Source organism: Trichomycterus rosablanca, chromosome 16 (genome assembly GCF_030014385.1).
Source record: "Trichomycterus rosablanca isolate fTriRos1 chromosome 16, fTriRos1.hap1, whole genome shotgun sequence".
In the NCBI taxonomy this organism is placed as follows: domain Eukaryota; kingdom Metazoa; phylum Chordata; class Actinopteri; order Siluriformes; family Trichomycteridae; genus Trichomycterus; species Trichomycterus rosablanca.
In genome coordinates, this window is record NC_086003.1 from 29,194,659 (window position 1) to 29,217,316 (window position 22,658).

The 22,658-nt window shown below is 46.8% G+C and overlaps 1 protein-coding gene across 2 annotated transcripts in view; it reads right to left on the reverse strand.

The window, feature by feature from the left end:
- The window catches only part of tnksa (tankyrase, TRF1-interacting ankyrin-related ADP-ribose polymerase a), a 73,457-nt gene extending 54,514 nt beyond the window's left edge, over window positions 1-18,943 (reverse strand). For both annotated transcript variants that reach the window (XM_063011329.1, XM_063011328.1), the window contains exons 1-3: window positions 18,436-18,943; window positions 15,003-15,227; window positions 8,248-8,343 (exon numbers count right to left, since the gene is read on the reverse strand). In XM_063011329.1, the coding sequence (XP_062867399.1) occupies window positions 8,248-8,343; window positions 15,003-15,227; window positions 18,436-18,928 (814 nt within the window). In that variant the 5' untranslated portion in view covers window positions 18,929-18,943. The remainder of the gene's footprint in view (window positions 1-8,247; window positions 8,344-15,002; window positions 15,228-18,435) is intronic.
- Between the last annotated feature and the right edge of the window lie 3,715 nt (window positions 18,944-22,658).

A 22,658-nucleotide genomic window follows, 5' to 3' on the forward strand; every position in this document is an offset into this window, starting at 1 on the left:
CCAAAGACACAGGGACTGAGAACACAGGGACCAAAGACACAGGGACCAAAGACACAGGGACCAAAGATGCAAGGACTAAAGATGCAGGGACAAAAGACATAAGGATCGAGAACACACAGGGACCAAGAACACAGGGACCAAGAACACAGGGACCAAGAACACAGGGACCGAGAACACAGGGACCGAGAACACAGGGACCAAAGACACAGGGATCGAGAATACAGGGACCAAAGACACAGGGATCGAGAACACAGGGACCAAAGACACAGGGATCGAGAACACAGGGACCAAGAACACACAGGGACCGAAGACACAGGGACCAAAGACACAGGGATCGAGAATACAGGGACCAAAGACACAGGGATCGAGAATACAGGGACCAAAGACACAGGGATCGAGAACACAGGGACCAAAGACACAGGGATCGAGAACACAGGGACCAAGCACACAGGGATCGAGAACACAGGGACCAAAGACACAGGGATCGAGAATACAGGGACCAAAGACACAGGGATCGAGAACACAGGGACCAAAGACACAGGGATCGAGAACACAGGGACCACCGAGAACACAGGGACCGAGAACACAGGGACCGAGAACACAGGGACCGAGAACACAGGGGCCGAGAACACAGGGGCCGAGAACACATCAGTAAACCTGCAATAATTCGCACCACACCGGTGATGAACTCCTCCTCACGCAGCTCCAGTGAGCACAGAATCAAATCTACATTCTCAGAACACAGAGCCGGTGAACATCGACTTTATTCTCCTCGTTTCACGCACTGCTGGTCTGAGAGCAGAAGGTGGTCAGTCTGAACCTCAGGGGTCAGTTCAGGTCATTTAGCATCACAAAGAGGGGGGGGGGCACGAGACCTGCGAGGGCTGAACAGAGTCGAGTGGGACGAGGTTTAACGCCCTGGTAAAGAAAAAACACACAAACGTTTCGGATCACCGACGCCAAGCGATCTCCGAACCTGAACGAGTCTGAGATCAAAGGATTAATTATAGTTTAGTGGTGAGATCAAACAAACAGAGATCAGAACAGAACGATTAACCACCGAGAAACAACCAGCTGAGCTGAATAACAATCAACCTACTCAAGAGTTCCTATCCTCACCCTGATACCCACCCACATCCTCACCCTGATACCCACATCCTCACTCAGACCCTCACCCTAACACCCAGACCCTCACCCTAATACCCACATCCTCACCCAGATCCTCACCCTAACACCCTGATCCTCACCCTAACACCCACATCCTCACCCTAATACTCACCCAGATCCTCACTCAGATTCTTACCCTAACACTCACCCAGATTCTCACCCTAATGCCCTGATCCTCACCCTAACACTCACCCAGATTCTCACTCTAATGCCCTGATCTGCACCCTAATACTCATACAGATTCTCACCCTAATACCCAGATCCTCACCCTAATACCCAGATCCTCACCCAAATTCTCACCCTAATATTCACCCAGATTCTCACCCTAATACTCACCCAGATTCTCACATAGATCTCCCCGATACTCACCCTAATACCTTAACCAGATTTTAACCCAGATCCTCACCCAGATCTCAACCCTAATACTCACCCTAATACAGACCCCCTAGCCAGATCCTAACCCAGATTCTTACATTGATCCTCACCCTGATCCTCACCTAACCCTGATCTTCACCCTGATCTTCACCCTGATCCTCACCTAACCCTGATCTTCACCCTGATCTTCACCCTGATCCTCATCCACCTGTTTGGCAATCTGCTCTTCTTTAAAATCAAGATACCAGTCATGATGCGGTAATTTTTTCCACCAGTGCAGAAGCCGGCGCCCTCTATCTTCTCCTGAGAACCCAGCATGTTACGACACCTTTTGTTTTTCACGACAGAACCACCATGGATGGGCAACTTGCTTCGAGAGGCAGCGTGACATGGGACGGACCATCGCTCCCTTCCTGTCCCTGCGGTCCGGGGACCCTGCTAACCCCCATAACGTCCCGCCTCGCTCCCTTCCTGTCCCTGCGGTCCGGGGACCCTGCAAACCCCCATAACGTCCCGCCTCGCTCCCTTCCTGTCCCTGCGGTCCGGGGACCCTGCTAACCCTCATAACGTCCCGCCTCGCTCCCTTCCTGTCCCTGCGGTCCGGGGACCCTGCTAACCCCCATAACGTCCCGCCTCGCTCCCTTCCTCTCCCTGCGGTCCGGGGACCCTGCTAACCCTCATAACGTCCCGCCTCGCTCCCTTCTTGTCCCTGCGGTCCGGGGACCCTGCTAACCCTCATAACGTCCCGCCTCGCTCCCTTCCTCTCCCTGCGGTCCGGGGACCCCTGCTAACCCTCATAACGTCCCGCCTCGCTCCCTTCCTGTCCCTGCGGTCCGGGGACCCTGCTAACCCCCATAACGTCCCGCCTCGCTCCCTTCCTGTCCCTGCGGTCCGGGGACCTTGCTAACACCCATAACGTCCCGCCTCGCTCCCTTCCTGTCCCTGCGGTCCGGGGACCCTGCTAACCCCCATAACGTTCCGCCTCGCTCCCTTCCTGTCCCTGCGGTCCGGGGACCCTGCTAACCCCCATAACGTCCCGCCTCGCTCCCTTCCTCTCCCTGCGGTCCGGGGACCCTGCTAACCCCCATAACGTGCCGCCTCGCTCCCTTCCTGTCCCCGCGGTCCGGGGACCCTGCTAACCCCCATAACGTCCCGCCTCGCTCCCTTCCTCTCCCTGCGGTCCGGGGACCCTGCTAACCCCCATAACGTCCCGCCTCGCTCCCTTCCTGTCCCTGCGGTCCGGGGACCCTGCTAACCCCCATAACGTCCCGCCTCGCTCCCTTCCTCTCCCTGCGGTCCGGGGACCCTGCTAACCCCCATAACGTCCCGCCTCGCTCCCTTCCTGTCCCTGCGGTCCGGGGACCCTGCTAACCCCCATAACGTCCCGCCTCGCTCCCTTCCTGTCCCTGCGGTCCGGGGACCCTGCTAACCCCCATAACGTCCCGCCTCGCTCCCTTCCTGTCCCTGCGGTCCGGGGACCCTGCTAACCCCCATAACGTCCCGCCTCGCTCCCTTCCTGTCCCTGCGGTCCGGGGACTCTGCTAACCCCCATAACGTCCCGCCTCGCTCCCTTCCTGTCCCTGCGGTCCGGGGACCTTGCTAACACCCATAACGTCCCGCCTCGCTCCCTTCCTGTCCCTGCGGTCCGGGGACCCTGCTAACCCCCATAACGTTCCGCCTCGCTCCCTTCCTGTCCCTGCGGTCCGGGGACTCTGCTAACCCCCATAACGTCCCGCCTCGCTCCCTTCCTGTCCCTGCGGTCCGGGGACCCTGCTAACCCCCATAACGTCCCGCCTCGCTCCCTTCCTGTCCCTGCGGTCCGGGGACCCTGCTAACCCCCATAACGTTCCGCCTCGCTCCCTTCCTGTCCCTGCGGTCCGGGGACCCTGCTAACCCCCATAACGTCCCGCCTCGCTCCCTTCCTGTCCCTGCGGTCCGGGGACTCTGCTAACCCCCATAACGTCCCGCCTCGCTCCCTTCCTGTCCCTGCGGTCCGGGGACCTTGCTAACACCCATAACGTCCCGCCTCGCTCCCTTCCTGTCCCTGCGGTCCGGGGACCTTGCTAACACCCATAACGTCCCGCCTCGCTCCCTTCCTGTCCCTGCGGTCCGGGGACCCTGCTAACCCCCATAACGTTCCGCCTCGCTCCCTTCCTGTCCCTGCGGTCCGGGGACCCTGCTAACCCCCATAACGTCCCGCCTCGCTCCCTTCCTCTCCCTGCGGTCCGGGGACCCTGCTAACCCCCATAACGTGCCGCCTCGCTCCCTTCCTGTCCCCGCGGTCCGGGGACCCTGCTAACCCCCATAACGTCCCGCCTCGCTCCCTTCCTCTCCCTGCGGTCCGGGGACCCTGCTAACCCCCATAACGTCCCGCCTCGCTCCCTTCCTGTCCCTGCGGTCCGGGGACCCTGCTAACCCCCATAACGTCCCGCCTCGCTCCCTTCCTCTCCCTGCGGTCCGGGGACCCTGCTAACCCCCATAACGTCCCGCCTCGCTCCCTTCCTGTCCCTGCGGTCCGGGGACCCTGCTAACCCCCATAACGTCCCGCCTCGCTCCCTTCCTGTCCCTGCGGTCCGGGGACCCTGCTAACCCCCATAACGTCCCGCCTCGCTCCCTTCCTGTCCCTGCGGTCCGGGGACCCTGCTAACCCCCATAACGTCCCGCCTCGCTCCCTTCCTGTCCCTGCGGTCCGGGGACTCTGCTAACCCCCATAACGTCCCGCCTCGCTCCCTTCCTGTCCCTGCGGTCCGGGGACCTTGCTAACACCCATAACGTCCCGCCTCGCTCCCTTCCTGTCCCTGCGGTCCGGGGACCCTGCTAACCCCCATAACGTTCCGCCTCGCTCCCTTCCTGTCCCTGCGGTCCGGGGACCCTGCTAACCCCCATAACGTCCCGCCTCGCTCCCTTCCTCTCCCTGCGGTCCGGGGACCCTGCTAACCCCCATAACGTGCCGCCTCGCTCCCTTCCTGTCCCCGCGGTCCGGGGACCCTGCTAACCCCCATAACGTCCCGCCTCGCTCCCTTCCTCTCCCTGCGGTCTGGGGACCCTGCTAACCCCCATAACGTCCCGCCTCGCTCCCTTCCTGTCCCTGCGGTCCGGGGACCCTGCTAACCCCCATAACGTCCCGCCTCGCTCCCTTCCTCTCCCTGCGGTCCGGGGACCCTGCTAACCCCCATAACGTCCCGCCTCGCTCCCTTCCTGTCCCTGCGGTCCGGGGACCCTGCTAACCCCCATAACGTCCCGCCTCGCTCCCTTCCTGTCCCTGCGGTCCGGGGACCTTGCTAACACCCATAACGTCCCGTCTCGCTCCCTTCCTGTCCCTGCGGTCCGGGGACCCTGCTAACCCCCATAACGTCCCGCCTCGCTCCCTTCCTCTCCCTGCGGTCCGGGGACCCTGCTAACCCCCATAACGTCCCGCCTCGCTCCCTTCCTGTCCCCGCGGTCCGGGGACCCTGCTAACACCCATAACGTCCCGCCTCGCTCCCTTCCTGTCCCTGTTGCCCGGAGACCCTTTAAACCATCATTAACCGCAGCATTTCCATGTCGTCTCTTAAGCGAGGACTGAACCTTGGTGAACCCGGCGGTGCGAGCAGCTGCTCGGCCATGTGGAAACGTAAGCAATTACAGCTCCACGGAACCCCCACCCCCACCCCCGGGGGCAACAACGCGCACGCCGAGGTCAATCACGTTCCCTCAAGGTGCTACAAAACATCAAGGCCCAGTGGAGGAGCCACTCCGACCTGCAGAGAGCGTTTGTTTTCCTAATCGAGCTGGTAAAGGTGTGGTTCAGGGATGTGGAGGGGAGAGTGCGCTAGTAAGCAGGGGTGCTGCACCACCGACACTATGAGACGGTCCGCATCTAAACCCTGAACTGTCCATCGCAGTAGGAGTTCGCTCCAGGTGAGGCTGTGACAAAACTGTAAACAATCGCAGAAGCGAGAACAGGACGATTTACCGTTCGCCGTGTGTAAGTTTTTTTCCCTCACCTACGACACCTATTCGCTGACTTCTGGTACCCTGTGCACCACTCCCGACGCCGGCACTCGGCGCTGTGCTATCGACCGCCCGGGCACCTACACAGACACGCAGTTGGCTGTGCTCATTTTGTAAACGCCGCCATCTTGTTCGACAAAAAGTCCAGATCGGACTTTTGCCGGAGGGGCCGGATCACCACACGCCCAGAGTAAGAACATAAAAGCCAGCTGTGAAACACGGTGGTGGTAGTATGAAGATATAAGAGGAGCTGGACGACTCTGATGCCAAACCATTAAGTGCAACCACCCAGAGTGTGGACACATCAGTGCACTCTCGGTGCAGGTCCCAAGCCCGGATCAATTCGACGGTGCCAAATCAGAGGACGCTACAATAGCGCTGCTGCAATAGCGGCCTCTGCTGGCTGGTTGAGGCACAGCACAAAGACGGGGAATAATAGAGAGCAGTGCGTGACTCTGAAAAGGGTGAAAAGAAGCGGTCGCTAACGAACACGAGTTCAGTGAGCGGATCCGACTAGAAAATGCTTAAACAGGATAAATAAAATTAAATACATGGCCGAGTGGAATGCTGCAGCGCCCCCTAATGGGAGCAGCCGCCTCCTGCACAGATATAATAAATAGCTCTGAAATATGGAATATAATAGACGTGAGGGTTCAGCCGGGTTTTCCAATCCCGATTTTTATTTCCTGAGAAGATTAAGAGCTCACGTTTTGTTCGTGCGAGAGCGACGCTAAATAGAAATGCGAGAGGTGACGTGACGAGCGAGTGAGCGACAGCCGGAGATTATTAAACTGGTCTCGGTTCGACGGCACAGGAGCTTCTATAACAGCGGGGGGAGAAAAGTGGATCTATAACAATTATAGGAAGGACTGGAGGATCTGAAGAGAGAACGAGCGGCACTATTAATACACACGAACAACAGCGAGAGCAACAGCGAGAGCGTCTCTTCAGCCATTATCACCCGACTCTCTCCCTCTCTCTCTCTGTCGCTCTCTCTCTCTCTCTCAGAAGCTATTTGTTAGGTGAGAATGAGTCAGACGTCTTTATTGAATAAAGCGACTCAGAACGCATTAGCGCTGAAGTGAAAAACCCGCCGCATTTTTCCATCACAGCCAGGTACAAAATACCAGCTCACGGCCAAAAGTATTCGGACGCCCGACCGCGAGCTTAACGGACGCTTAGTTACACAAACAAGCGGTATTAAAACTATGTGTATATGTCTATGTGATGTGTGTATGTCTGTGGGGATTTGTGCCCAAAAGCTGCACACACTGCAAGCCGAGAACATTAAACACACTGCCATCTGAGAACACTGCACACTTAAAACACTGCACACACTATCAACTGAGAACGCTGCACACTCAGAACACTGTACAATGAGAACGCTGCACACACTGCCGTCTAATAATTCTGCCGACTGAGAACACTGCACACTTAGAACACTTAAAACACTGAACACACAGAAAACACTGCACACACTGCACACTTAAAACACTGAACACACAGAAAACACTGCACACACTGCACACTTAAAACACTGCACGCACTCAGAACACTGCACACACTGCACTCTTAACACACTGCACACACTGCACTCTTAAAACACTGCACACACTGCACTCTTAAAACACTGCACACACTGCACTCTTAACACACTGCACACACTGCACTCTTAACACACTGCACACACTGCACTCTTAAAACACTGCACACACTGCACTCTTAAAACACTGCACACACTGCACTCTTAACACACTGCACACACTGCACTCTTAAAACACTGCACACACTGCACTCTTAAAACACTGCACGCACTCAGAACACTGCACACACTGCACTCTTAAAACACTGAACACACTGCCAACTGAGAACGCTGCCGACTGAGAACACTGCACACACTGCACACTTAAAACACTGAACACACAGAAAACACTGCACACACTGCACACTTAAAACACTGAACACACAGAAAACACTGCACACACTGCACACTTAAAACACTGAACACACTGCCAACTGAGAACGCTGCCGACTGAGAACACTGCACACACAGAAAACACTGCACACACAAAACACTGAACACACAGAAAACACTGCACACACAGAAAACACTGCACACACTGCACACTTAAAACACTGAACACACAGAAAACACTGCACACACTGCACACTTAAAACACTGCACACACAGAAAACACTGCACACACTGCACACTTAAAACACTGAACACACTGCCAACTGAGAACGCTGCCGACTGAGAACACTGCACACACTGCACACTTAAAACACTGAACACACAGAAAACACTGCACACACTCAGAACACTGCACACACTGCACTCTTAAAACACTGCACACACTCAGAACACTGCACACACAAAACACTGAGAACGCTGCCGACTGAGAACACTGCACACACTGCACTCTTAAAACACAGAGAACACTGCACACACTGCACACTTAAAACACTGCACACACTCAGAACACTGCACACACTGCCGACTGAAAACACTGCACACAGAGAATGCTGCACACTCAGAACACTGCACACAAACGTCAGGCGTCTTGGTAATTATTTAAAACTATAATAATAGTTGGTTCTAGCTTCTTTTGCACATCGTACTTTATATTCAGTGAACAGGTCAGACAGCAGGTGGCGCTGCACAGAGGATGTGTGTGTGTGTGTGTGTGTGCGTGCGCTGCGTTTACTCACCGGTGAGGACGGCTTTGGCGGAGGGCTCGGCCAGATCCAGCGCCGATTTGCCGTCGGTGTTGCGGATGTTGGCGTCGGCGCCGTGCTGGAGCAGAACTGTGCAGGGGAAACACAGACAGTAGCTTAACTCGGGCAGGGAGGGACCGGTGCTGCCCAGCGCCCGCGACATGCCGCCGGCGTACAGGCACATCGCAGCGCACAGCGGCGCCGCCCGGGCACGCGGAGCCCGATACCCAAACACGGATCCCACAGAGACGGGAAATGAGAGAGCGAGAGAGCGTGAGAGAGAGCGAGAGAGCGCTCGGCTTTTTGATCTCCCGGTCCCGACCGGACTGAAGAGGGACCGGTGATAAAACCGGCCGCACTCGCACCCCTCCTTCCCTCCCGCCTTCACCGGCTCTCTCGATCACGCTCTCGCGCTCTCGCTCTCTCAGAAACAACTCGTGCGTGCTCTCGCGCTGGCACCAGCACTCCATCACCACTACAGGTACAGAAATAATAAATAAAACAGAAGAAAGGGGGCGCCATGGTGGCACAGCGGTACATCACGCCAGCCCACCATCGCTAGGATCGAGGGTTCGAATCCCCAGCGGTGCTATCGGCACATTCAGACGTGATTGGCTATGTCTGAGAGGAAGAAGGTGGCTGAGGCTTCACGATAATGGGCATTTGTACTAGAATAGTGATCAGAAGGTTGTTAGTTCAAGCCCCACCACTGCCAGACTACTGTTGGGCCCTTGAGCAAGGCCCTTAGACCTCGATTGCTTAGACAGTATACTGTCACAGTACTGCTGAATGCTGAAAATGTAAATATAAACGTAGGATGTACATGCCGACCGGTCCGGGGTGTGTTACTGCACTGCACTCAGTGCTTCTGGAGGTACCGGACCCACTGCAAGCCTGACCAGTTTAAGGTAAGGTAAGGTAAGGGAAGGTAAAACATGAAACGTTCGCTATCTTCCTGACCGGGCATCTACAGTTTAGCCAAGGAGTCGGTCATGTTCGTGTTTTATAGGTCCACAGGAGGCGTGTCTATACAATGACTGACAGGAGGGATGGAAACAACAGACTTCCAATAATAAGCACATTAATGCCAACACCAGTATCAGTATGCGACAACCATAATGACCAAAAGTATGTGGACGCCGCTCGCTCCTAATTACGGATCCTAAACTACAGTCCGATGATCGGCTCGTCTGAGGGAGGGAGGGCTGAATGGGGATTCCTCGTGACTGCTGCAGTCACGCCCTCTGCTGGCTGATCGATGGCGCTGCACTGCGCTGCACAGAGACGGGGGGATAACGGAGATCGGTGCGTGACCGTGACTCTCCGTGCGCCATACGGGTCTCCGTATGAACCCGGATGGTGCAGGTGAAAAGTAGCGGTCTGTACTGCAGTAGAGGAGTAGAGGAATTGGATATGACTAGCTTGGGGGGGGTTCAAACCCTACTCACAGAGACTGCATATGTTTTTATTAAGGGTGTGTGTGTGTGTGTGTGTGAGCAGAAGATTAGACTGAGCTCAGTCGTACCAGGTACCAGAGTAGTAATCAAAAGGTTGTCGGTTCAAGCCCCAATACTGCCTTGAGCAAGGCTCATTAACCGGTAATTGCTTGAATGCTGCAAAACTCAATGCAAGAGTTTGGGGAAGGTACACCTCGTTATCGTATGGCGGGTACAAATGAGGTGTCGTGGCGAATTATGTGTAACGCTTACCGACAAATTAGCGGTAATTCGGTTGATCCCGCCGGGTTTAAAACCGCCACTTTAACTCAATTCTGACAGCTGACGCTTAAGATCACACACACACACACACACACACACACCTGACGCCTTCTTAACGCATCAAAAACGAGCCGCCGGCGCTTCAGTGACTCACGGGTCATCGCCGCCTTTAAGCGGAGGACGCGCCGCAGCTATCGGCCCTGCCGAGGACGACGCCAGCGTCCGTGCCGGGCTGTACGGTGGCGTTAGCGAGATGACGGCGACGAGGTGATTAGAATTCGCCGGCCTGACGATCCATCAGCAGCTGACGTGAAGCGAGGAGTCAGAAGTGGCCGGCTAACCTTCACCCCATCGCGCCGACCACCACGGGAGGTGGTGCGAGCCTGGCACTGATCAGCGGAGGCGTGAGGCGCGTGGGGACGAATATTAATCATGATGTTTAATTATTCATGAAGCGCAGTTGCGGCATTCAAACACTAGAGGTCAGTCTAGTATACTGTACATGGATAAAAGTATTAGGACGCCGCTTTTCATTATTTAACTCATGTCCAGACATACCAGCTGCTAACAGGTGTAATAAATCAGTGATATAAAGGAGATAATATGCTTCCAGCTGTGCAGCAACGGTTTAGGGAAGGTCCTGTCCTGTTCCGAGAGTCTTAAGAAACTTCAGTGTCCTGCACAGAGCCCCTGACCTCAGCTCTGGAATGAACCGGAACCTCAACTGATCAGTCAGCACCCAGCCATGTCATCTTTCGACAGAATGGGCACAAATCCCCACAGACATACTTCAAAGTCTTGTGACAAGTTGTTTTTGAAATTGGGATGTCCGACAAGCTCACGGTCAGGCGTCCGAATACTTTCGACCGTTTATTGTGTATTAAATTCTGTATTCGGTATCCTCAAACCCTCCTGTGGCTCAGACGGGAACGACTGACGACCAGCAGCGATCCTAATGAGCAAAGCGAGGCTGGATTATTTATTCATAAAGATCGAAGGGCGCGGGTGAGGAAGCGCGGCGGCTTAAAGGCCACGGCGGGTCTGAGGTGCGTCGCTAAGCTTCTGACGGACAGTAAAGCAGCGAGCGCTGGTCTGTGCGTTTGTTAGCGGATTTACGGTTTGTCTGTTTGATTCTTAACGCCGTGTCAGCTGCTATGGCTATTATCAAGGCTGAATAAAAGGTCCCACCCACATATGGTCCAGTCATCCCGCCAATTGGTATCTGCTGCAGGCCTGGCAGATGGCGCCCAGCTGACCGGTGGCAATGCCGAGTTTCGAACCAAGGGGTTCAGAATCTCGGTGCTGGTGTGCTAGCGGAATATCCCGCCGCGCCACCTGGGCGCCCGAAGGTTCCATCTTTAAAAAGGGCCGTTGTAGCCTAGTGGTTAAGGTACTGGACTAATCAAAAGGTTGCTGGTTCAAGCCCTACCACTGCCAGGTTGCCACTGTTGGGCCCATGAGCAAGGCCCTTAACCCTCAATTGCTCAGACTGTATACTGTCACAGTCCTGTAAGTCGCTCTGGATAAAATCTTCTGCTTAAAATGTAAATGTAAAAAGTCAGTCAGGGTCGATATTACGCATTTACGGAAGTCGTGCCGCTGCAGAAGCTACGGAGACGAGGCACAACAGTGACACCTACTGTCTGGATGAGTCTGGACAAGCGATGGGGGGATGCTGAGGAATCTGCTGCTGTTGTGTGCTAGCCTGTGCTCCTCCTAACCCAGCGTCAGGGGCGCGCAAACATCAGAAATGTTCATTAATATGCGATGAGGATTTGGATATTTGGCATTAGGGTGGCACAGCGATCCAAGGTTTATTTATTTATTTATTTATTTAAGTTTTAACGCCATGTTTAACACATTGGTGTCATTTAATGGCAGTGATAGGTATTATGTATGTGTCTTCATATTATTTTGGTCCATATTATATGTTCATTTTTATATTTATGGTTGCAAGGTAGGTTAAAAGTCTTCTTGTGTTGTCTTGTGTGTGAGTCTCTTTGATCGTTTCTGGCATGTGTGCTTGTTCTCTTTCTTTAGTGTATTTTTGGCATTCTATCAAGATGTGTTTGGCAGGTTTCGATCCGAGGTTTAAATGTACAGTCCAGTCCGGGGTGAAACACTGCCACTGCCCTCTCTACACTGGCTTCTTAAAGCTTCTCAATGTCAGTTTAAAGCAATGATGCTCACCTACAAAGCCAAAAATGGACCAGCCCCGATCTACCTCAGAGCAAGGTTGTTCAAACCCTGGGTCACAACTAGGGCTGCCGCGATTGGTCGACCTAGTTGATAAAAATGCGTCGACGTCAATATTTTAGGTCGATGCTTTTTTTTTAACCATGTTTATAAATGATCCTTTTTCATTTCTACGACGTCTCCATTCATATAAGCGTTCATACGATTCCCTCAGCACTACCTGCTGTGTGCAGGACCTCAGTCGTATCTGCTCCAGTCACTGGTTGGCGGCATTAAGCTCCGTCTTAAAAAAACGCCGTCTGCAGCCGTCAGAGGACGATTGTAGAGCTTTCAAATAAAAGCTCAAAGTTTTCCACGACCCAAATCATCCAAAGTTTGGTGATACTTAAAACTGGCACAAAACTAAAAGCTGGTTTGTTCACTGTGCAGAGCTTCGATGGTACCACAGCAGCACCGGCGCCATGTTGCACGTCTATATCGTTTCATTACGCTTCTTAATCGTGGAGATCCTAGAATACCGTATTCCTTAGCGAGTTCAGTTAGACCGCCGCGCACTTTGCTACGTTGGGCTCGAGGTTTTTGCGGTTGGCACGGCGTTCTTCTCATGTGAAACACTCACCGCGTTGTTTACATGGCTTAGAATGTGCAATAAGTGCTAATAATAATCTGGGCTCATTCTGTCGTTACTACACGTCGGACTTAATGAGACGCGGCTACATCTCACTACTTTATTTCTGCTATAAGTTGAAGCACTTTGCTTTGTGTACGGAACGCCATAAACACGTGCTGCACTCTGTTTAATATGGAGCACTGGAGAATGTGATAATATGGACATAAACCCTGTTTACATTTAGTTCTGTGTTATATTATTATGCCGTACAGTTTGTTGTTAAAATAAAAGAAGCTTAAATGAGATTCTAAGTCACATTTTTTAAAGAAAAAATAATCATTAGATTAATCGATTAATCGATAAAATAGTCTATAGATTAATCAATAGAAAAATAGTCGTTAGTGGCAGCCCTACTCATCACACCCCGGCCTTAGAGCCACTAGTCTCGATCCTCCACCAGAACTCAAGGAAGACGAGCATCAGGAATCTTTTCTGTACCAGAACCCAAGTGGTGGAACGAGCTTCCCCTGTCTGTTTAAACATCCGAGTCTCACTGTGTTCAAAAGACGATCAAAGACCATCATCAGGTCTTTAATAAACACATAAGCTGCGAAGTAACATGAACTTACTAACCTTCTATAGCATCTAATTGGACTTCTATGTCCACTATGGAAGCCAGACCCACCACGACCCTGACCGGGATGCTTTTCCCCGACACCGTTTTGTGACGCCGTGAAAAAGGAGGAACCCGCAGCGCCTCGGATCAGCCGGCGGAACCGTTTTAATCAAGCAGGAATTAAAAGCAGTTCGGACCCGATTGGTTTCTGCACAGCGAGTCGCGCTAATTATGAAAAATTACACTCAGTTAAACACGTTAAAAAAAAAACTTGCTCCTCAAGGAAAAATGTCTGAGATTAAAGTCATAAATCTCCATCAGACTGAAGCGCTTTCATTAAATCCCAGATTTTAAGCTAAGAAGAAAAAAGCTACTAACCAGTGGATCGACGTACCTACTGGAAATAAACAGAGTTACGCTCAAAAGGGGGTCACAGTTTGGATCGGGGGTGAAACTTAGACGCTCAGGTGGCACCGAAGATACAGGAGCTCATTTCCGAATCCCAGACGGTTGCTATCGACCCACCAGGCGCCGTGAGACAGGTGGCACAGCGGGATATTCTGCTAGCACGCCAGCGCTACCGGTCGGCTAGGCGCCATCTAGTGGGCACAATTGGCAGCGCCTGCAGCAGACACAAATTGGCCACCGAGTCTGCTGGGTGGGAAATGACCGGACTAAATGGACGGGGTCTTCAAACGCTGTGCAAGGATCTTCCCTGGTGGATAAGCCTTATGTGTGAATTCACCAAAGCACGGGTGAAAAAGAAGGGGTTTGAGGGAGTGCGTATGCGTCGAAGGGGGCATGGAGCAGGCAAATATACCCTCCTCGAACGCAATCGGGGATCCCCATTGGCTATGACTAAATTCGGAAGAAAAAGGTAGAAACTGCGAACAGAAGAAGGTGCTGTGTCTGAGGGACGGACGGACGGCGATCGACTGTGCTTCATTGCTGTACAACTGCGCCCCCTGCTGAGCATTCCACACAGATCCACACCAGCAGGGACGACCACGCGGTCCGACTCCGTGCTCCGGCGCTTTCTCTACCACTGAGAGCAGAAGCCCTGGCTTGCAGTCGATGTTCCAATTCATCCCGAAGGTGTTTATGTTTAACAGGGTTGAGATCAGGGCTGTATGTCTATTACACCAAACAAGTCGAACCATCTCTGTATGGACCCCCCCCCCCCCCCACCCTCAGCTTTGTGAGCAGGGTCATGGTCATGCTGGAGCAGGAGAGGACCTTCCTCAAACTGTTGCCACATAGTTGGAAGCATAAGAATGACTTTAAAAGATTGTTTGTATAAAAAAAAAATCGATGTGCTGGACTAGTCATGAAAAATGAAAAGGTCGCTGGTTTGAGTCCCACCAATGCCAAGTCAACCCTGTTGGACCCCTGAGCAAGGCCCTTGAGTCTTAACTGTCTGGATTGTGTCCAGTCATAGATGTAAGTGTCTGCTAAATACCAAAAAAGCTCCTCTCAGCGGTGGACGTGACTCAAACTCCCGAGATAATGAATTAAAATTAATAATTAATTAACGAGGGCGTCCAAATACTTTTTGTATTTGTAATACAAATGTATTTCTGGTGCCAGTTGCCAGGGGTGAAACTCTTACCTATACAGACGTCGATTTTGCCCTTGATGGCGGCTTCGTGGAGCGGCGTGTAGTTCCAGTTGTCCCTGGCGTTGGGGTCGGCGCCCTGGCACAGCAGTAGGCTCACCACCTCGGCGTGACCGAAGGAGCAGGCGTTGTGGAGAGGGATCAGACCGCCGTCGTCGCGGGCGTGCACGTTGGCGCCGGTCTGTAGGAGATGCTCCACCACGTCCTTCCTTCCAAAACCTGAACCAGAACAGGTGGAGATCAGCACAAACTAAAACGGGTGTGTTTACACACGGCAGAATCAGATCGGCGCAGAAACGTGTTCAGACTCGGTCATGTGACTCTCGGTGTCAGAATGTTACTGAAAATCTTCACGTCCACGTGAGACGCTTTATTCAGCTGATTCACGTTCATTTCAGTTACAAGTTTCTAAGAAAAAAAAATCTAACTAAATTCAGGGTCGCGTGTCCTTAACGTTAACGTACACAAGTAAAAGTTATAACGTTAATGTATAAGAGTAACAGTAATGATGCTGATGTATAAGAGTAACAGTAATAACGTTAATGTATAAGAGTAAAGTAAAAGTTATAACGTTAATGTATAAAAGTAACAGTAATAATGTTAATGTATAAGAGTAACAGTAATGATGTTAATGTATAAGAGTAACAGTAATGATGCTGATGTATAAGAGTAACAGTAATAATGTTAATGTATAAGAGTAAAGCAAAAGTTATAACGTTAATGTATAAAAGTAACAGTAATAATGTTAATGTATAGGAGTAACAGTAATGATGCTGATGTATAAGAGTAACAGTAATGATGCTGATGTATAAGAGTAACAGTAATAACGTTAATGTATAAGAGTAACAGTAATGATGTTAATGTATAAGAGTAACAGTAATGATGCTGATGTATAAGAGTAACAGTAATAATGTTAATGTATAAGAGTAAAGCAAAAGTTATAACGTTAATGTATAAGAGTAACAGTAATAATGTTAATGTATAAGAGTAACTAATAACGTTAATGTATAAGAGTAAAGTAAAATTTATAACGTTAATGTATAAAAGTAACAGTAATAATTTTAATGTATAAGAGTAACTAATAACGTTAATGTATAAGAGTAAAGTAAAATGTATAACGTTAATGTATAAAAGTAACAGTAATAATGTTAATGTATAAGAGTAACTAATAACGTTAATGTATAAGAGTAAAGTAAAATTTATAACGTTAATGTATAAAAGTAACAGTAATAATGTTAATGTATAAGAGTAACAGTAATGATGCTGATGTATAAGAGTAACTAATAATGTTAATGTATAAGAGTAACAGTAATGATGCTGATGTATAAGAGTAACAGTAATGATGCTGATGTATAAGAGTAACAGTAATGATGCTGATGTATAAGAGTAACAGTAATAACTTTAATGTATAAGAGTAACAGTAATGATGTTAATGTATAAGAGTAACAGTAATGATGCTGATGTATAAGAGTAACAGTAATAATGTTAATGTATAGGAGTAACAGTAATGATGCTGATGTATAAGAGTAACAGTAATAATGTTAATGTATAAGAGTAACAGTAATGATGCTGATATATAAGAGTAACAGTAATAATGTTAATGTATAGGAGTAACAGTAATAATGTTAATGTATAAGAGTAACAGTAATGATGTTAATGTATAAGAGTAACAGTAATGATGTTAATGTATAGGAGTAACAGTAATAACCTTAATGTATAAAAGTAACAGTAATGATGCTGATGTATAAGAGTAACAGTAATAATGTTAATGTATAAGAATAAAGTAAAAGTTATAACGTTAATGTATAAGAGTAACAGTAATAATGTTAATGTATAAGAGTAACAGTAATAATGTTAATGTATAAGAGTAACAGTAATTATGTTCATGTATAAGCAAAAGTTATAACATTAATGTATAAGAGTAACAGTAATAATGTTAATGTATAAGAGTAACAGTAATAATGTTAATGTATAAGAGTAACAGTAATTATGTTAATGTATAAGCAAAAGTTATAACATTAATGTATAAGAGTAACAGTAATAATGCTGATGTATAAGAGTAACAGTAATAATGTTAATGTATAGGAGTAACAGTAATGATGTTAATGTATAACAGTAAAGGGTATAACGTTAATGTATAGGAGTAACAGTAATGATAATGTATAACAGTAAAAATTATAACGTTAATGTATGAGAGTAACAGTAATGATGTTAATGTATAACAGTAAAGGTTATAACGTTAATGTATAGGAGTAACAGTAATGATGTTAATGTATAACAGTAAAGGTTATAATGTTAATGTATAAGAGTAACAGTAATGATAATGTATAGGTGTTACAGTAATGTTAATGTATAACAGTAAAGGTTATAACGTTAATGTATAGGAGAAACAGTAATGATGTTAATAACAGTAAAGGTTATAACATTAATGTATAGGAGTAACAGTAATGATAATGTATAGGAGTAACAGTAATGATGTTAATGTATAACAGTAAAGGTTATAACGTTAATGTATAGGAGTAACAGTAATGATGTTAATGTATAACAGTAAAGGTTATAACGTTAATGTATAGGAGTAACAGTAATGATGTTAATGTATAGGTGTTACAGTAATGATGTTAATGTATAGGTGTTACAGTAATGATGTTAATGTATAGGAGTAACAGTAATGATGTTAATGTATAGGAGTTACAGTAATGATGTTAATGTATAGGTGTTACAGTAATGATGTTAATGTATAGGAGTAACAGTAATGATGTTAATGTATAGGTGTTACAGTAATAATGTTAATGTATAGGTGTTACAGTAATGATGTTAATGTATAGGTGTTACAGTAATGATGTTAATGTATAGGTGTTACAGTAATAATGTTAATGTATAGGTGTTACAGTAATAATGTTAATGTATAGGTGTTACAGTAATGATGTTAATGTATAGGTGTTACAGTAATAATGTTAATGTATAGGTGTTACAGTAATGATGTTAATGTATAGGTGTTACAGTAATGATGTTAATGTATAGGTGTTACAGTAATGATGTTAATGTATAGGTGTTACAGTAATAATGTTAATGTATAGGTGTTACAGTAATGATGTTAATGTATAGGTGTTACAGTAATGATGTTAATGTATAGGTGTTACAGTAATGATGTTAATGTATAGGTGTTACAGTAATGATGTTAATGTATAGGTGTTACAGTAATGATGTTAATGTATAGGTGTTACAGTAATGATGTTAATGTATAGGAGTAACAGTAATGATTGGAACTGGTTACAGATTGAGCTGTTTTGTAGTTAGCCAGCCTGCTAGCTCAGCTCTTGTGTTTACATGCAGTAAACAGGATGCTAAAGCAGCTAGCGCCTGTAGCCCACCTGAGCTGGCCAGTATAATCAGTGCGGTTACTGGTCGGTGTTACTGGTTTCTGTACCTGCAGCGAAGTGGAGCGGGGTGGACTTCCGGCCCGCCATGTCTTTAGCGTTCACACTGACCGAGTCCACCAGCCTCTTCACCCGGGACACGTCTCCATTCCTGCAGGCCTCGAACAGCTCCCTGAACGCGCCGCTGACGCTAACGCTGCCCCCGTAGGCTCCGGACGGACTCGAGCCGGACCCGGGCGATGCGGGTGAGTCGGGACTGGATCCGGAACTGATCCCGGTCGCGGTGCTGGGTGAGCTGCTCGTGCTGGTGCTGCTGGAGCTGGCGCTGCTGGCCGTGGTGCTCGAGCTGCGGACGGGAGGAGCGGGGGGAGAGATCGGGCTCACATCCACGTCCACGTCCGCGGCTCCGGACTCCTCCGAGGCGCCCGGGGAGGACACGGTGGAGGCGGCGGGACCTGGAGGAGATCCAGGCGGGGTGACCCGCGGAGGGGAGGAGAAACCCGGGCCGTGATGCTGCTGGGAAGAGCGACGAGACGCCGCCATTATCGCCTCTGTATCCCTCTCTACCAACAACAACAAGAGCTGAGCTACTTCCGGCAAGTCAGGGCCGAACTTCCGCTTTCACCGCTATTACAAATTTAATCACAAATAAATAAATAAATAATAATAATAATAATAATAATAATAATAAACGTTCGGTTATAGTTGCTATTAAATATAAAAGTAAAAACATAGGATATAAAAATAATAATTATCCTTTATCAATTACAGTCCTTCATTATTGTTGTTTTATTGTTTAATTATTATTAGAAAGATGACAATTATAGATAGTTATATAATAACACATATAATAATATTATTAATAATTATTACAGCAATTATAATGATAATAATAGTACTAGTAAAAACAATTTAGTTGTTAACAGTATCATCAGTATAATTAGCTTTTATTATTTTTAATTATTTATTCATTATAGTTCTTCATTATTATTGTTTTTATTGTTAAATTATTATTAGAAAGATTAGGAAAAAGACGAATACTAATAAATTATATAATAATACATGCTGTAATAATATTAATAATCATTACAGCAGTAATTATAATGATATTAGTAATACTAAAACAATTGATGATTTTGTTATTAACAATGTCAATAATATCAAATATAACAATAATAATAATAATAATATCACAAACTGTTTAACTATTGTTATTTGCTTATTTATCTAATTACTCATTATTTTTAATAAAAACAATAAATTAAAGAATACAAATAACCATAACAGGACTTTTAGTTTTATTTAACTGCATTTAATAATGATGACAGTAATTATATTAATATAGTAACATGGACAAAAATTCGTCATAATAATAATAATAGTTGTTATGGTTTGGTTATGATTGTTAATAAATATACAAGTAAAAATCATAAGATATGATATTACTGTAATAATATTAGTAATTATTACAACAGTAATAATGATAATATTAGTAATACTAAAACAATTGATGATTTTGTCATTAACAGTGTCAATAACATCAAATATTACAATAATAATGATAATAGCACAAACTGTTTAACTATTGTTGTTAATTAATTTATTTAATTACTTTTTATATTTAATTAAACATTTTTATATTGTTTGTTTATTTTTAGTAATGAAATACAATAAATTAAAGTGTACAAATAACCATAAAAAGACATTTAGTTTTAATTAACCACATTTAATAAAGATGACAGTAAAAATATCAATATAATAACATGAAAAGTATAATAACGATTGTATCTATAATAATAATAATAATAATAATAATAATAATTAGTTTTAAAATTGTGTCCTTTAAAGGCTTTAACAGGAACAAGCAATCGAACAATTGTAGAAGCATTTTATAGTTACTTAAAACAATAACACAGGAAATAATATTTTTAAAATGACAAAATTGATCTCCAGCCCTCCAGAATTCATGTAAAACCTCAGTAGGTGGCGCTGTGCTTCCAAACACAAATCACCTTTTAAAAAGGATCAAGAAAACCCCTGCTGGCATGCAACATTTAATCATCTGTACATTATTTAATCTTACATTTAATCTGTGTAACACCCCTAGTGGTGGAATCTCCCCTGCTAGCTACATTAGCGTAAATATTACTTTCTAAAATCAGGCTGTGTTGTTGTTGACTCTCTTATGTCATCTCAGTTCACACACTGAGTTTGTGATCGAGCTTTGCTTTGAGCTTTTTTATTTATGGGCTGATACACAGAAGCTCAGTTCAAGGTCTTTCTGTCTGTTTTTGGCTTGCAGCTATTTGTGTAAACCAAACCTGGAGTTTCATTGAACTTGGTAAAGTAAACCAGCAGATTCTGGTTAAATATTGACTGAAGCAGAACAGCATGCAGCCGGCGGCCTGGTCGGGTAGATCCTGAGATAAGGAAGAATATCCAGGGCTGTCGGGGAAAGTGCATCTCTAAATGTTTGTTCAGCAATGCAGGAGTGATTCTGAGCGATCTGATTTGATTTATGAATTATTTACCTGCTGAATTCCTCTCCAAATCTCATCCTGTTACACACACTAAAAGTATTTGGACACGTGACAGTGAGCTTGATGAAAATCCCGAGTGACCTCTGTGTGATCTTTTTAGCTAGAACAACAGCCACTCTTCTGCCACTCTTCTAAGAAGCTTCTAACAAGACTTTGAAGTATGTCTGGGGGGGATGACAGCATTTGTCTGGCTGGGTGCTGATATCAGTCAGAAAAGCTTCAGTTGATGTTCCGTTTCATTTCAAAGCTGAAAGTTAAGTGGGGTTGAGGTCAGGGGTCTGGGCAGGACGCTGGTGTTTCTTTAAACCCAGCTTTTCTTTATGTGTTTATAGAGGCACAGTCATGCTGGAACATGACAGGGACTTTCCTAAACTGTTGCTGCAAACACATACATTTAAAAAGGGTGTCCCTATATCTGAAGTTCGGTTTGATTCACAGTCACTAACATTCAAGTGAAATCAAAAAGTGGAATCGGCTCTGTCTCAGACCTAAGGTGCCAGCAGTCCTGACACCACAGAGATACCACAGTGAGACCCGAAACGAGCAGTGTGTCAGATTTAGTGAAGTGAAGCAAAGCTTTATTTCTGCCGCAACAAGTGGTGGACTACACTACATGGACAAAAGTAGCCACAGCTGGACCCCTGAACAATGCCCATAGCCCGTTTGATAAGTATAAACATCTGTGGGAGATTTCGGACCTATGTGTTAGTTATCGGCCCTCCGACCCCATTAAAAAAACATCTTTTAAAAGAATGATGTTCTGTGACTCCAATGAAATGTAAGTGAAGTCTATAGAATGTAGGTGAAGGTGCACTGAAGCTGTTCAGGCAGCTCGATGTGTTTGTAAATATAGATAAATCAAGAATCTCTGTTGGCTTCGGTTCAAACCTGCAAATCCTCAGATACACACAACACCCCTGAACACGTGTAAGTCATGTCAGAGGAGTGGGATCTGACCTTTGTCCCATCCCGTCTGAACGCCTGACTGATACCTTCACAACCTTTGTTTCCTCTTACTGACGGAATAATTCAGATGTGATTATTACAATAGTAGCAGAGCAGAGAACCATGACGAGAACTCCTTAATTATTCTATACGTTATTGCACAGAGAGAGCGGCGTTGCGTTGAGTCGTACGTAATATACGTTCTCACACTCCAGGTCGATGGAAACCCCTATTAATAGCAGCGCTCATATATAAAGCTGACAGGTGACAGGTCCTCTCGTGTCTCCTGTCCCCATCAGTCAGCGTGACCTTACAGCTTTCTACCCTATAGCCCTAATACCACATGCACAAAGGCTATAGGGTGGGTATTTTTAGTGGCAAACACAGCTAAGGTCACTTCTATTCGCTGTGCTATCATATCATATCATTTTAAAACTCAGTGTATAAAAGTGGAGGTAAAACAAGCATTTAACCAATCAGAACAAACATTCATTTCATTTCATTATGCTAAAAAAGAAGTGCATTCGACCCCAAATAAAATAATAATAATAAAAATGCAGTATTCCTTACATTAATGCTGACTTTTATTTGATTTGATTGCGGACAGCATGAACCCAAGATATGTCGGCTTCATTTCACTTATTAATATTCATACATTCCTGCATTTCAGGCCTTCAACACACTCCAAAAAAGTTGGGACAGGGGCAATTTAAGGCTGGTAATGAAGTAAAAAGCTCTAACACTCACTCACCTACTCACTCACATTTACCTTTCCTTGTTTTACTTTT